The 17,365-nt window shown below is 40.8% G+C and overlaps 1 protein-coding gene across 1 annotated transcript; it reads left to right on the forward strand.

Annotated features, from left to right (window-relative positions):
• Positions 1 to 12,700: 12,700 nt before the first annotated feature.
• On the forward strand, positions 12,701 to 13,678 carry LOC148099714 (olfactory receptor 11A1-like). The gene has a single exon (XM_087851772.1). It carries the CDS (start codon positions 12,701 to 12,703, stop codon positions 13,676 to 13,678), a length of 978 nt encoding a protein of 325 aa, XP_087707898.1.
• Positions 13,679 to 17,365: the final 3,687 nt, after the last annotated feature.

A 17,365-nucleotide genomic window follows, 5' to 3' on the forward strand; every position in this document is an offset into this window, starting at 1 on the left:
CAATTTTGAAGGTGAATAAAGTCCAAGAAAGTTTCCTGGAGGTGACAAACACATCACTTCTTCATGTCTTCAATAAACAACTAACTGTTTACATCTGCCTGGTGATGAACCAACAGCAGTGTGTGAGCACTTACTCTGTACTTTTGATCAAACAAATAAAGCGACGTTATGCTTCAGAGGGAGACACAGCTGTGCTGGAGTGTCCCTTCATGGACCCCATTCATGACCAGCCCCCAGTTTGGATGAAGATAGATATTTCCTACAATACTGCTCAAGAAATTGGTCGAAACTTCTCGCTGGTACTTCCATCACTAATGTTAAATGATTCAGGTTTCTACAGCTGTGTAGGTGAAACAGTAAGTCATATGTACGGGCTTGTGGTGTGCCCTAAACTTGGTCCACCTGCAGTAAAGGTTTTCTCAGAGGGAGATGAAGTCACTATGAGATGCTCTGATGATTGGAAAAATAGTACTTCGGGCTTTAGGTTCTTTAAGTTGATTCAAACAGAAGGTAAAATTGTGTACGATGATGAGTTCTGCAGTGAAAATAGAATCACTTGTTACTATGACAGCCTGATAATCTCTAATGTCTCACTGGAAGATGCAGGAGAGTATGTGTGTGCAGGTTTTAAGTCAGGTGAGTGTTTGTCAGCAGAAAAAACAGTTCTGATCTACAGAGAGCCCTTTGGGGTTTACTCGACCTTCTACAGAGTCAGGTGGATACTGCTCAGCAGTCTGCAGGTGATGCTTTGTGTTGTTGTGGTCTGTGTGACACAGAAAACCAGGAGAGGAGAGCAGCTTTCAGCTCAGACACACACTTAATATGCTTATAATAATAATAATAATAATAATAATAATAATAATAACAATAATAATAATAATAATACATAGAAGTGAAGAAATCAAAACAAAAACAAACAAAAATATTATTGTAGATATGAATCTGTGACCTGACTGGATGGTTCAGTCTCTTATATGATTACATATTTTAAACATTTTGCCTTTTTCTATCTTTCGACTTAATTCTTGTTTATTTCTGCTCATATTTTATTTCAGTTATAATGATTATGTGCTTTTTTGTTTTATGTGATTTGATGTTTATCCATATCTCATTCATGTATCTCTCAGAGTATCATTTTGAATATTCTTCTGTTTCTATCAGTGATCAGTTCGATCTATAATAAATGTTAGAAACCAGTTGTAAATGTATTCGTTCTTCACTCTGATGTGAATCATTATCATCTCTCTTGGAAAATGTATTTTGTTATTGTGTTTAAGAGCAGATTCATTACAGCACCATGTTCATCTGCACTATATTGTTTTCATTGTTGTGAATAAACATGATTGTCTGATACAGCAAACACTTCATAATATGGACGTTACTGCTTTGATTGTGTTTTTATATTCTCCATTTTTGTTAGGAATCATTTCTGAAATAAAAATATCTAAATCTAATTTAACAGGCTGAACGTTGATGCTCTTCTGTCAATGACTCCATGATGATTTTAAATTTTAATAAACACACAATCCTCATATTTCAGTGCAGGATGTAGAGCAGAGTATATCAGTCAACTGGATCAGAGCTCATCAGCATTTTGAACTTAATATGCAGCCAACACACTTTAACACGTGTCTGATGTAGAGTGAAACATATCATGGAAAAATGGAAGACGAGAGAAGCTGCACATGGTTATCATCATTTATTTATTCATTTATTTTTTTGCCTGTCCCATTTGGATCTTTAGCCATCAGAATTGTTGTTTGAAGGCCAAGAAAGATGCCATGTTGGTCCATTTGATTGACCTTTATTATAATTGTGTATTTATTTTATTTTATTATCGGTTGTTACAGACGGGACAGACATGACTGGGGGATAGGACAGGGAGAAGGAAAGAATGAAAGAAAGAGAGGGAGAGAAAGAAAAACAGAGGGCAGAAGAGATGATGAGAAAGGGGGGAAGGAACAAAAAGAAAAACAAACACCTGGATCACCTGTATGGAGAAAAAAAACAGAAGAGAAATCAAACAAAGAGCGCTATGTAAATACAAGCCATTATTATTATTATTTTTGCTTATCAGGGATGTAAATCCTTAGGTGAGGGCCAAGCAGGAAACAAGGTCATAATTCTCTCTGTGAGGGAGGAGGTATAGCCCCCCCCCCCCCCCCCCCCCCCGTGAGAGGGGCCAACGTGTAAGAGTTTGTGGAGTGCTCTTTGTCTCTGTATATAAGATGTAAGGGCGATGGCCACAGATGGTCCTGGCGTGTCACTGGGATGCTCTCTCCACATTGAAATGTGTTCATTAAACCCACTTCAAATCAAGCTCACTGGGTGTGTTGCAGGTTATTGTTAGATTTTCCTCAACAAAGTCCAAAGATGTGAGATGACAGATGTGTCCGAGCAGGCCAGCTTGGTGAGGTTATTAGTTGACGCAGTAGACTTTGCTAATGGCAGGCAGAGAGCAACACCGTATAACAGCAGTGAGAGCAGCAGTTGTACTGGATGTCATATGTGTGTTATACTGCAGAGGGCAGCAGATGGCAAGATATCTATCATAGGACATGATGGCCAAGGTGAAAAATTCAATGCTGTCATAAGAGCACAAACAGAAAACCTGGAGCAAGCACAGAGGAGCAGAAACAGTGTGAACATAAGAGCATCTGAAGCAGGAGGAACGGAAACAATTCAATTTAATTTTATTTACACAGCGCCAAATCACAACAGCAGTCGCCTCAAGGCGCTTTTATTGTAAGGTCGACCCTACAATAATACATGCAGAGAGAAACCCAACAATCATATGACCCCCTATGAGCAGCACTTTGGTGACAGTGGGAAGGAAAAACTCCCTTTTAACAGGAAGAAACCTCCGGCAGAACCAGGCTCAGGGAGGGGCGGGGCCATCTGCTGTGATTGGTTGGTGAGAGAAGGAAGACAGGATAAAGACATGCTGTGGAAGAGAGACAGAGATTAATAACAGATATGATTCAATACAGAGAGGTCTGTTAACACATAGTGAGTGAGAAAGGTGACTGGAAAGGAAAAACTCAATGCATCATGGGAATCCCCGGCAGCCTACATCTATTGCAGCATAACTAAGGGAGGATTCAGGGTCACCTGAAACACCTGAAACAACCCTGTACTACCATCAGTGTTGGGAAGGTTACTTTTAAAATGTATTCCACTACAGATCACAGATTACATGCTTGTATTTTGTAAGGTATTCTGTTACGTTACTCAATGAGAGTAACGTATTCTGATTACTTAATATATTATCATATTATCATGATTATACATTCACTACATGAATGTCCTATTGCTGTGTGATTTGTTACTATTACTGTAGGCTACTCTCCACACCAACACCAACTAGATGTTTAAATCTTAATATATAATATAACTTAAAAATTGTCTGACTTCTAAACAGCTGCTACAATTAGTTCAGGCTACAAACTATTCCTCAAAAGAGCCATGGCTGTAAAAATGAACATTAAACGCTATGGTAATGATGGCCCCAAAGTTAAAAGTGAAAGTTGCTCCTACCAGTAAAAACCTATAAAATTGTGAGAAAAATCAGTTTCACTACATACTGTAATTTTACCAGTGTTGGCAAAACAGAATCAATGGAACATATTCAGAGAGGCAGACATATTGTTTCCATGTCTGTTCACTCGTACAGTCTGTTCTTCAGAACCTGGGCCTTCTTTGAAAGGCTGTTCCCTTCGAGCTCCATAACCAGTTTCTGGAATACCTCGAAGGTAAACTTCAGTTCTGGTGGGTAGGTCAGGTTCAAAGTGTACATTAATCCAAATAGCATAGCAGCTGCTAGGGCACAGTTATCCAAATCCTGCTAGACTCTCTGGTCTTAGATTCCCATGGTTGTTTCCTCAATAGATTGTTGGATAACTCCTTCATCTGTGGCCTGGAAAATGCACATTCCCAAAATTAAATTCAACAGAACACTGGTCATTGCAAAGAAGCAGAATACTGTCAGAGAATGAAGAGGTGTTCAACTATGAACACCTAAACATCTTCTCTAACCCATATGGACAAGTCTCTGTATCTCTTTCTCCCTTGGTTAAGGTGACGTTCAACCCATTTATTAGTAGGTAACTACATTTTGCCTGAAAGGACGCTGAATAAAGCAGTATTTTTACAAAGTAATGACTGACACAAAACAAGCTTGTCAATTTAGTCTGGTTTTTGGTTATTATGTTAATTTTGTCAAAAGCAATAAATGTGGAGATACTAGCATCTAAACTGTACTAAACTATGATCTAAAACCCAGACGTTAGCTGGATCCAAGTATTTCATGAATATTTTTTTATAAAGTCTTCCAGGCCATACAGTATTTTTCTAATAAATAAGGTGGCCCCAATATTTATTAAATGTGTCCATTAAAAAGTGAAATTGTGGCATGTCAGCATGTAGATAAAACAAGATTTCATAGCTAAATATAGTCTAATCATTTTCAGTTATGTCTATTCATTTTAGAATAAAAAACACATACAAACTGGGGGCTGCCAGTGGTATCCCCCAGTCACCAGCAGATACACCTGTGGCATAAGTTTGATATTTTTCAAAATCCCAGAGGTCAAGGTCACTGAGATTCGAAATCTTTTTAGTAGCTGCACCTATGGGATGAATTTGACAATCCTACACGACTTTGTGGTTCAGTTGTCCATGCGTCATTGTGGCAATAAAAGCCTTTTACAGCCGAGGGGTAAGAGATTTTAGCTTGTTTTGGGAGGGGGGGTTTAGTTCATGAAGCAACCACATTTATTTTCAATAAAACTGACCGTCTATAATAACACTTACCACATGTTCTGTCACTAAATTGCTGGGGTCTTCGTTGAGGTACACGCAGAGCCCCTTGATAATACATTCACGCACAAGATCAACATCATCCTGGCAAAGGGTGAAAAGCAGCATTTTGTTAAAATTATTATTTCCCCTAAACTGTAGACACAAATTAAAATTCTTTCTTACCTGGGCCATGGGTTCCAGAATATTCTGCAGTCTTCTTCCTATCTGTCCTCCTCGCTTTTTGAACACCTTTATAAGTTTGTCAGATAGCACATCTATCTGCATGGTGGTAATGCGCTTAAACTCTGCATTTATCTAAAAAGAGAAGTTGACACATAAAAATACAGTCACAAACTCAAATCTCACAAGGTCACATTTACAAAAAGCTATAATTTTTTTCATATTACAAATTTTTAGCGATGCATCCCACTCTACAGTTTGTTTTGTTGTGAAATGGACTGATTTTTCTACTCTCCCAGAATGCTCAAAGTGCTGTATACAACATGCCACATTCATCCAATCACACCGATTCATTCTTCTAAGTTTCTTAGTGCTTCCTAACTACCGTTCATACTCCAATAAACGCACCACAGATCATTAGTATTAGTATCTACTCTTGTAGCCTCAGGATACCTGGCATGCAGACTTAAGGAGCCAGGGATCGAACCACTAAGCTTCTGATCAGTAGGCCTGCTCTACCTCCTGAGCTAAAGCCTACAACAAGAACAATGTCACAGGCCACACGGATTGACAACCCTCCATCAGCAGGGCTGAATTTCGACAGGCTTCCAGAGGAAAAAGTTACACAACTGCTCGCGCTAGAAATGGCTTATAACCACTGATTGTATATAAAAAGAGAATGATGTCACCACTTGTTCATTTCTATTTTGAAGTCTTAAGCTGTGCGTTTCCACAGTTGCCCTTCCAGCTTTCGTTTTAAATAGCACGTCGTTAGCACAGCGTAGATCTGCCTATGGAACCAAGAGACACTGTACCCTCATTAGTTAATCAACAATCGTTAGCCAATGAGCACACACTAGTCCACTGTCCTTTTCCATATTAATGGGTACAATGAACACCATGTCATAATGAATATGAAACTAGCAACTTAGACCACAAACACTCAGGAACCATAAACCATGTTTACTGAGGTCAAAGATAAAGGCTATCTTCAGATTCTACTTTAAAAATTTAGAAGTCTCTTTCCTTTTCAGTGCATTACCACATTTTAACATTAAGAAGGAGGAGTGAGGAGTTTACAACTGAAGTCATCTTTTTATACTCAAATGTAAGCTGGCATACTAGACTTCTCTGAGAAATCAGAAATTAATCAAGCATCACAATCAACCACTTAAATGTATTTTTCTGTTCAGGAGTGCTACTTAATAACTGTAATTTCACTGCAAAAGTCTTTTTTCTACTCAAAATAATCTCATTAGACTTAAAATAAGACACATTCAGCTACAGAGTAACATAAGAACTTGTTTTTAGACATTGCATCTTGAAACTGGAGAATTTTCACCTAATACAAGTTATTTTTGCTTGAAATAAATAAAAAAATGGAACAAATGAAAATTCTCCAGTTTCTGATGATTTTTTGACTAGAAATAAGACAAATATACTTTGGAAGATTTTGAGTTTTTGCAGTGTTGGCATCTTAGTCAAACAATTATAATGTGCTTAACAATTTTTTCTGCTTTTTTGTAAAAAACAAAACAACAGTGCATTTAAAAATTCATGGATAATATATATTTAAGCACTGGATTGACCATTACAGAAACATAAACAGGAAGCACACAGAGTGCAAACCTCCGCCAAGCCAGCTCACTCTCTGGGCAGAAGACATCAGAGAGCCAAAGAAATGTGATATTTAGAATCCCTATACGGCTATATTTTGTAAATATAACCAATGGCAGCAAGAAACATAGTTTTAAATAGCTCTATATAACAATACTGTCACTTTGACCTTCAGAAAAATCTGTTGAGTTTGAAGGAGAGGTCAGAGGTCAAAAGTGACATAATATTAAACAATTTTATATGGTAAAATCTATATGTTGACAATAAACACTACACTTGTAATAATGAGTTTCTAAGTTAAAAGACTTTGTGAATTTCCCACCAATAAATCCTTAAGTTGATTTTGGAGACATCACTTCCTTGGCGGAGGTAATAATTTTGATAGTTACCAATACTGTTAATTTAGGGCCGATCTACCATAAACCTTACATTGGGTGGTCTAACACATGTGTTAGCACCGCACATTATCTGTCTTGTAGCTCTATGCCCAAACAAAAACAAAAATGTAGTCAAGTAAAAACAAAATTGCAAACTAATCAAAACTCCTAATTAACCAACCTTTTATGATGATGTGCCTTTTTAAGGTCACCATTGGGATTGGGCCAACATGTAATCAGCCAATGGATAAGTGTCACAGAGTTCATTCAGTGCTAGAAGCTTGATTTTCTCTTGAAGGGGACATATTTAATTCAAAGGCTCTGTAGTGTTCATTGTACCACCCACACAACACTTTGACAATGAGAAACAACTGGGGACGTATGATGTGCATCTAGGTTGCATTTACCATATGACGGTGAGCTGATGTGGAAAGAAATCATCAGCTGATGTTTTGAAGCCAAAGTCAAAGGTACATTTTTATAGCAACTGGTGTGTTTGACAATTTGCTTAAAAAAATGATGTTTGGCTTCAAATCGCATTGTCCATACTGCTGAAAGAGGGCCAAAATACCTTATCATCTGAGGATAGTGCTCAAGATAGTGATGCTTTGGTAGAAGTCTGACACAGGAAAACAGCTCTTGGTACTTTTGCTGTGTTCAACTATTTTGCTTTCAAGATATGAGATGGACTCATCAGTATGTACAAGGGCAATAACTAACTCAACAATATCTTTTAAAACTATTAATACAAGCCATGCTGGCTCATTTTCTGGCACACGATGTCCTATTAAAAATGGGAGCAACCTCAGCAAATTCCAGTTTTCATGGGTATTGCCTCCAATTGTTTTCAGACCCAAGAGTCTCTGTGACACAATATGTGGCTTATTTGTTTTGTCTGACCATTTATAGGGGAATGACAATATAGCTTTATTTAGCTCATCTATTGTAAAAAACTTCTTGGATATCAGTGATGCTAAGCATTGAGCCACCTCTACTGGCACAATACCCTCAAATAAGTCCTGAGCAATGTCAGGAGGAAAACCAGAGACTACATGAAAATGGGACAATCGTTTTGCAAAAACACAATGTTGTTTAACCCCCAAGTACTGTGTGCTGTTCTCAGAGGCTTTTTTAACGTTCTGCATGAACTGCTTTAGTTCGGAGGCAAAAAACCCTGAAGCAACACCGTGAGAATTGATATCACAATGTTTTGCTGTGCAAAACCGACAGAAGTAATCACCAGAAAAATTTTCAACAAAGCCAGCAATGCTGTGTGCTCCCAAATTATCAGCCACAATGCTATGCAAAGTACCTTTAAGAGATTTCCCTAACAAAGCAATATACACACCATGGTCCTCCAAACTTTTAAGATCTTCCACAAGAGGTTCCAAAACTTTGTCATAACCATATGCTCTAACATCATCACTTTTACAAAGCACAGCGAGATAAATAGATGATAAAGCAGAGTGACAGCCTGGGGGCAGGTTTGCTAGTATCCAATAAACACCAAAAAGCTTGTGCTTCTTTTGAGACGTCCCTAGGGGATTGCAGGTCTCAAAATCCTCCACATACAAACAAAGTGATATACGCAACTCATCAGAATTCAAGAAACAGTTGTTTTTGAAATGATAGCCATCTTTAACAGACCTGTACTCATAAGATGGGTCAACTTCAATTTCGTCCTTTCCTGTATGACTTTCACCCTAACCCACATGAGCATATTCAGCACCTAGGAGCAGTACTGGAGACCTTGCGGGTACAAAACTTGAAGGCAAAGTTGGAAAAATGCTGTTTTCTGCAGGTAAAGAGGTAAAGTACTTTGGGCATGTGAACTCCAAGGATGGAGTAGCTACAGACCCAGATAAAATATCTGCTGTGTCTAATTGGCAAACTCCTAGCTCTGTTGCTGAATTGAGGTCATTGTTGGGGTTTGCTAGTTACTATCGCTGCTTTGTTCCAGGTTTTGCATCCCTAGCTGCCCCGCTTCACCAGCTGGTGGCCGAGCTGGCTCGGACTAAGCACAAACGCCCCTCCAAGCGTACACTGCAGGACGTTTGGACTGAGCAGTATGAAAATATGTTTCAAGAGTTGAAGGCTTGGTTGGTGAATTCCCCCGTATTGGCTTATGCTAATTTTTCACAACCTTTTATCTTGGAGGTTGATGCCAGTCACTGGGGTCTGGGTGCAGTGCTTTCACAACAGCAAGCCGATGGCAAGGTGCGTCCTATAGTTTATGCTAGTCGAGGACTAAAGCCCACAGAGCGTAACGTGTCCAGCTACAGCTCCATGAAACTTGAATTCTTAGCTTTGAAATGGGCCATGACTGGAAAATTTAGAGAATATCTGCTGGGTAACAAATGTGTCGTCTATACAGACAACAACCCCTTGAGCCATCTGACCACAGCAAAGCTCGGAGCTTTGGAACAGCGCCGGGCTGCTCAGCTTTCCTCTTTTGATTTTTCAATTAAGTATCGTCCAGGCCGTATAAATGGCAATGCAGATGCTTTGTCAGTGTCAGCCATCAGAGCAAACTGTGTCATTAGAGACACTGCTCTTTGAAGGATTTGGGATAGAGACAGGTGATGAGCATTATGCTCCACCGCCTGGTTTTGACCAAGGCTTCCCTCGTTAGCGAGTTAAAAACTGGTTGAAGATGTTCTGTTATGTCTTGTCTTCTTCATGAGGAATAGGCTCTAAACTAGCGGGGCCTGTGGAAACACAGACCCAACACAGGAGCAGTAGTTTAGCAGCTGTGCCAGTTATATGGTGTGGAAAAGACTCACACCATACCACCCACAAGGTAATGGCCAGTGTGAGCGTTTTAATCGGACTCTGCATGATCTGTTGAGAACCCTGCCCCCTGAGCAAAAGCGTCATTGGCCCATGTATTTGCAGCAGCTTACCTTTGCTTACAATACCACAATCCATCAAACTACGGGTGAGTCACCCTATTTTCTTATGTTTGGCCAAGAGCCCCAGCTCCCAAATGATTTCCTGTTAGGCCGAGTAGAGGAACCCACACAAGGCCCGGTGCACACTTGGGTCCAAGAGCATCAGCAACGTCTTGATGTATTTTTCTGTATCAGTAGGCACCACAGATATTCATTGTTTTTAGTGTTTTACCTTTTTATATATATATTAATATATATATAGCTGCCGACGGTGAAGGCGCTGCGTGGAAAACAAATCCTTTTTTTGTCTTGCTGCGTTTTGCATGCACAGCAGTGGGCCCGAGTGAAGACGGCACTGAAGATTTGCCTTTTTTTTTATAGTGTCCTGCCCATTTGGGGTTCTCTGTGAGTTGCCGTCCCTTTTTAACATGCGTGATATGTTGTAACCAGTTCCCCGCAGCACTTATCCTGTCTCACGGGCAATCATACAATTTTATCTTTTTTTTTCATATTTAATAAAGTAAAGTTTTTAATTGTTTTTAGGTGCCGCTGTTACAGTTACTTCTATTTTGTATTAAAATGAAACCCTTTTTAACTGACTGTGTGCCTATTTTAAATAGGTACCGACCACGGGTCACAATTAAGGCCTTCTATGTCTTAAATGTGCATGGGCGTCCAAAGTGTAGGTGTTTGAGTTTGTAATAAATAAGTAGCTCCAATCTACCTTTAACTGATACTGAGCACACTTTACACTGCTGCATTCACTGGAGAAGGAGGAGAGGGGGAGAGACAGTTTTATTAACATTTGCAATGCAATTTAGTAGAGCTTAAATGTACTTAAACCCCTTAAGTACTGCCCTATGTATAGTTCAAACACTCACCTCTCCTACAGAGCCTTTAGGATGGAGGTAAATTTTGTTTCACAGGCAGAATAAGATATCTAGAAAATATCAAATTTTGCATCAATTATAGAAACATTTAGAAAAGATGTTAATACACATAATACTGTCCTGCAGCTTAAGCTAGCATTATCTTCAGTTCATTTGAGGAATAATTCTTATTTTCCATTATGTTGCTCAACAGCAGTATATACGAAAAACTACCTCAGTAAAAATTCACACATCTAATAGATTTTATCTTCATTTCCCCTCCAAAAGGGCTGTTTTGAGATGACACACTGGGAGACACTCTTTGAGCCTCACGGTGAGGACATCAATGGGCTCACTAAGTGCATCACCGACTACATAACCTTCTGCACTGACTCCATTGTTCCGGCTCAGACTGTCCATTGTTATCCAAATAGAAATCCCTTGTCATGATCTGAATGAGTGGCTGGAAACTTCCTCAGTCCCCTTGGTATCCACCCCTGGGCCATCATATCTTCAACAGCTTCACTCACCTGGAGCTGATTTGAGGTAATCAGGTTGGAGGGATTTAAGCCCTACACTGATGTTCCTTCTCCGCCAGTTTGTCAGGTACTCCATGTTGGTATCTGGCTCTAATGCTCCATATTGTCTTTGTCAGGTGCTTTACTTACCTTGTTCTCTTGTGCCTTAATTCTCCCAGACGCCCCAGAACTCTTACCCAAGACTTAAGCTCATCTCCTGGACTTCAGATAACCCACATTTCCTCTGGAAATCTCTCTGTGCCTCACCTGCCTGCCCTCCTGCCATCACACTCCCTCAGAACATACAGGACTCAAGTCAGCCATCTCACACGTCTAGCCCACGTCTCTGCACTGAATCATACCTGTCATTAATCTCTGTCTCTCTTCCACAGCATGTCTTTATCCTGTCTACCTTCTCTCACCCCAACCAATCACAGCAGATGGCCCCGCCCCTCCCTGAGCCTGGTTCTGCCGGAGGTTTTTTCCTGCTAAAAGGGAGTTTTTCCTTCCCACTGTCACCAAAGTGCTGCTCATAGGGGGTCATATGTTTCCCCGAAAGTTGATTCTGTTCATCTGGACGTTTTCAGTGGGAGAAACGTTTTGTCACCCATCCAGGTGACGTCTTCAGTCTCAGCTGACTGCAGGTTTCAATCTTTTAAACCAGCCCACTGAAGGAACAATGGGCTGGGAGGTCAGTTCCTTAATCATTGATATGCAAATTCTCATGACCATTGATCAACAACCACTGATCAATGGCCATGAGTACCATTCACAGACAGTTGGGGAATGGCTGCAATCACAGCATTGTAAGATGGCAAAGGATTTAACCTTAAGACCCCTCCTCCATTCAGAGATGGTCTTCATCATTCTGTGTGATTTCTGGTATTACACAGGGAAAGACACTGTAAGCAAATAAATTGTGTGGCAGCCATGGACAGCCATTGCTACATCTCCATGAGTGAATGAGAAAAACATCCCTCCACTCATGCATTCATCCATCAATACTTTCAGTCTGCCCTTCCTTTGGCCTTGTGTTGAGATTGATTTACTAATGTTTCTTTTACGCAACTGTTTATTTTTTTTAGTTTAAAAGAGTTATTTAGTTTGCAAAGCATGTCCCTTGGTGATGACACCAGACTGCTGTGGGACTAAAGTGAAAAGCTTAAATGAAGCAGAGGTGAAGTCACAGTTCAGTCCGTGTGTCATTCAGTATCCCATGTTACACATGACTACAGACACTTTTGATGCTACACATATACTAAACTGTAGTGCGGAGGTAAGTTTGAGATCTTTGTCACAGATGATCCTTCAGTGGTATAATCTGTTGCTTGTGTGGTTATTTTGGCTAATTCATGCCACAGTGTAAAGCAGGTGAAAGGATCACTAACATAGCATGAATACTTCTAAATGTACAGTATCCTGTGGATAGTGTTGGCTTGCTGTGAACCATGGAGATCATAAGAAACGCCACACAGTTTTCATATTTTACTCTTGGTGCCTATGTTGATACACAGATGTTTAAATATTTATATTTCATAATTATTTTGTCTCTGTATATGTTTACAGTTGGTTCCAACGTCCTGCTGATTGTGGTTATCTGTGTGAACAGGAGCTTACATGAACCTATGTACATGTTTCTGTGCAGCCTGTTTGTGAATGAGCTGTATGGTAGCACAGGGCTGTTTCCGTTCCTCCTGCTTCAGATCCTCTCTGATGTTCACACTGTTTCTGCTCCTCTGTGCTTCCTGCAGGTTTTCTGCATTTACTTATATGCAAGTGTAGAGTTTAGTAACTTAGCTGCCATGTCTTATGACAGATACATGTCCATCTGTTATCCTCTTCAATATCACACACTAATGATGTCTAATAAAGTTGCCCTTCTGATAGCTGTGACCTGGATCCCCCCTTTACTTGCTGTTTGTGTCACAACATGTCTGAGTGCTTCATTGCAGCTTTGTGGAAATGTCATTAACAAAGTGTACTGTAACAATCACTCCATTATCAAGCTGGGGTGTCATGGCACCACAGTCAATAATCTCTATGAGCTCACTGCCGCCTCTGTCACAGTGTGTGTCCCAGTATCTGTAATCCTGTACACCTACACAAGGATCCTGAAAATCTGTTTTTCTGGATCCAAACAGACGCGACAGAAAGCCGTCAGCACCTGCACGCCTCACCTCGCTTCTCTGCTCAACTTTTCTTTTGGGGGTTCCTTTGAAATACTACAGAGCAGGTTTGATATGAGCCATGTTCCCAACATGTTACGGATATTTTTATCAGTGTACTTTCTTACATGTCAGCCCCTCTTCAATCCTGTCATGTATGGCTTGAACATGTCCAAAATACGGACCATATGTAAAAATCTGCTTTTAGGTTATGTAGGGAAGAGCAGGATATTTATCAAAATTGTTCAGATTGAGAAATAAGAGATAAACTACACTGATATGAAGAATGAGCGTTTCTACATGTGACATATTGTTTATGCTGATGCAGACATGTCTAACAGTCATTGAAAATCAGTCAAATAAAAATAATGTAAAAAAATGAGGAAGTGTCTTCATTCCCAGACAGATTATTGAAAACTGTTTAAATAATGAAAGAAAAGATAATTGTTTCTGTGTTATTGCTGCTTGATGTGAATATTAACATTATACTTTATACTTGGACCACAGAAAAGTCACTACACTACTAATCAAAGCCATGCCTAAATCATTAGTATCAATTTTAGTATAATGTTATTTATATAGTCTAATATGAGCCATCTCAGGGCACTTGATGATGTAAAGGAAGACAACATTTTCAAAAGAACCTCAGGGAACCACAGTTTGTGACAATAGGGTTGTTATACAGTGGATGCAAAAGTATTCAGCCCCCTTAAACTTTCCCACATTTTGTCACATTACAGCCACAAACATGGATCAATGTTATTGGACTTCCACGTGAAAGACCAACACAAAGTGGTGCACACGTGAGAAGTGGAACCAAAATCAGACATGATTCAAACATTTTTTACAAATAAATAACTGCAAAGTGGGGTGTGCGTAATTATTCAGCCCCCTGAGTCAACACTTTGTAGAACCACCTTTTGCTGCAGTTGCAGCTGCCAGTCTTTTAGGGTCTGTCTCTACCAGCTTTGCACATCTACAGACTGAAATCTTTGCCCATTCTTCTTTGAAACAGCTCCAGCTCAGTCAGATTAGATGGGCAGCGTTTGTGAACAGCAGTTTTCAGATCTTGCCACAGATTCTCGATTGGATTTAGATCTGGACTTTGACTGTGCCGTTCTAACACATGGATATGTTTTATTTTAAACCGTCCCATTGTTGCCCTGGCTTTATGTTTAGGGTCGTTGTCCTGCTGGAAGGTGAACCTCCGCCCCAGTCTCAAGTCTTTTGCAGACTCCAAGAGGTTTTCTTCCAAGGTTGCCCTGTATTTGGCTCCATCCATCTTCCCATCAACTCTGACCAGCTTCCCTGTCCCTGCTGAAGAGAAGCCCCCCCAGAGCACGATGCTGCCACCACCATATCTGACCATATCTTGCTGCGTCCCCCACATGTTTGCTGCGTCCCCCACATGTTTGCTGCGTCCCCCACATGTTTGCTGCGTCCCCCACATGTTTGCTGCGTCCCCCACATGTTTGCTGCGTCCCCACATGGCTCGTGTCAAACTGCAAACAGGACTTCTTATGGTTTTCTGTTAACAATGGCTTTCTTCTTGCCGCTCTTCCATAAAGGCCAACTTTGTGCAGTGCACGACTAATAGTTGTCCTACGGACAGATTCCCCCACCTGAGCTGTAGATCTCTGCAGATGGGGCAGACTGACAGAAGCGAGGCTGCCATCGGCCACTCTGGCCAACACCAGTAGGCGGTAGGTAAAGTGTCTTGTCCAAGGACACAACGACCAGGACAGATCGAACTGGTAACCTTCCGGTTACAGATGTGCTTCCCAACCCCCTGAGCCACGGTCGCCCGGAAGGCGCCATCTGTGCAGTCTGTAAATGTTGAATCTACTTAATTATTGTAGAAAAATAATTGATTTCTGAGCTTTTTTCACACATTAAAGTTGATTACCTTGATTAAGCATCACGAGGCGGAGGAAGGGGGTGGTTGCCTATTTTTTTTGCTGGGAGTTGGCAACTCTATTAGTTGGGTTGTTTAATATTTCTGCTAAGTACTCTTTAAAATACCAGAATAGGGAGGATGGTGCAGGTTTAAGTTTGTTAGATTGATCAGTATAGTATAGTGTAGCTGAACTATAAAATATTTTGGGTGCAGGGTTAGGGTTAGGGTTAGTGAGGGGGCAAACTCCACAAGTTTCTGACAACTAATAAAATGTGTTCAATGTGCTGCCCATGCTCTTCTCCCACTCTTCACACACTGATAGCAACACCGCAGGAGAAATGCCAGCACAGGCATCCAGTATCCGTAGTTTCAGGTGCTGCACATCTCGTATCTTCACACCATAGACAATTGCCTTCAGATGACCCCAAAGATAAAAGTCTAAGGGGGTCAGATCGGGAGACCTTGGGGGCCATTCAACTGGCCCACGACGACCAATCCACTTTCCAGGAAACTGTTCATCTAGGAATGCTCGGACCTGCACCCATAATGTGGTGGTGCACCATCTTGCTGGAAAAACTCAGGGAACGTGCCAGCTTCAGTGCATAAAGAGGGAAACACATCATCATGTAGCAATTTCAAATATCCAGTGGCCTGTCAGTGCGCCCCAGGGTGGTTACATTGTAGCTTACCATCACCAGTGTGTGAATGTGTGCGTGAATGGGTGGATGACTGGATATGTAAAGCGCTATATAAATACAGGCCATTTACCATTTACCATTCCATTGATGAAGAATGGACCCACTGTCGTTGTGCCCCATGTACCACACCAAACCATTACTTTTGTTGTTCCAGCAGTCTTGGAGGGATCCATCCAATGTGGGTCAGTGTCAGACCAATAGCGGTGGTTTTGTTTGTTAACTTCACCATTCACATAAAAGTTTGCCTCATCACTGAACAAAATCTTCTGCGTGAACCGAGGGTCCTGTTCCAGTTTTTGTTTTGCCCATTCTGCAAATTCTGTGCACCGATCTGGGTCATCCTCACTGAGATGCTGCAGTAGCTGGAGTTTGTAAGGGTGCCATTTGTGAGTAGCTAATATCCGCCGAAGGGATGTTCGACTAATGCCAGTCTCCAGTGACATGCGGCGAGTGCTACGCTGTGGGCTCTTGCTGAATGAAGCTAGGACAGCCACTGATGTTTCTTCATTACTGACAGTTTTCTTGTGTCCACATTTTGGCAAATCCAACACTGAACCAGTTTCACGAAACTTAGCAAGCAGTTTGCTAACTGTAGCATGGGAGATGGGTGGTCTCGTCGGGAGTCTTGCATTGAAATCTGCTGCAATGACCCGGTTACTGCATTCACCGGATATCAACACAATTTTTCTCCTCACGTGTTAACCTCTTCGACATGTCAATGGCTGTGAACAAAGAGAAACTTGTAAATAACTCATGAAAGAATAAAGTTACCTTGAAACCAAGCACACCATTGTTTTTCTTGTGACATTACCAATAAGTTTGATGTGTCACATGGCCCTCTTCCTATTGAAAAAACAAAAGCTGTATTCAAGATGGCCGACTTCTAAATGGCCACCATGGTCACCACCCATCTTGAGGAGTTTGCCCCCTCACATATACTAATGTGCCACAAACAGGACTTTAATATAGGGGTGGGTTTTAATAATCGATTCATCGATTAAAATCTGGCTTGGATAACGTGATATCGATTCATTAAAATCCTGAATCGATTTTTTAATATAGGCTAAATGTATTTTGCCCAAAATTCCAGAATCTCAGGTGAAACGTCACAACATTTCAACAACCACCAAACAGCTAAAACAGTAAATGAGAGCAGGAACACTCATTGCGGGCCCCTGGCCCTCACACCTGAAGTTAATCACACACCTGTGGCTCATCGCCTGAACTCATCCACTACTTAAGGCAGTGGCTGGAAACATCTCGTCGCTGGACTATTCAGTAACCTCGGTAGTACGCTCCGGAGTACTAGTCTCTTGCTGCCTTTTCGTATCGCTGACCCTTTGGATTGATCAC

This window comes from Neolamprologus brichardi, chromosome 14 (assembly GCF_056152115.1).
Source record: "Neolamprologus brichardi isolate AB-2024 chromosome 14, ASM5615211v1, whole genome shotgun sequence".
In the NCBI taxonomy this organism is placed as follows: domain Eukaryota; kingdom Metazoa; phylum Chordata; class Actinopteri; order Cichliformes; family Cichlidae; genus Neolamprologus; species Neolamprologus brichardi.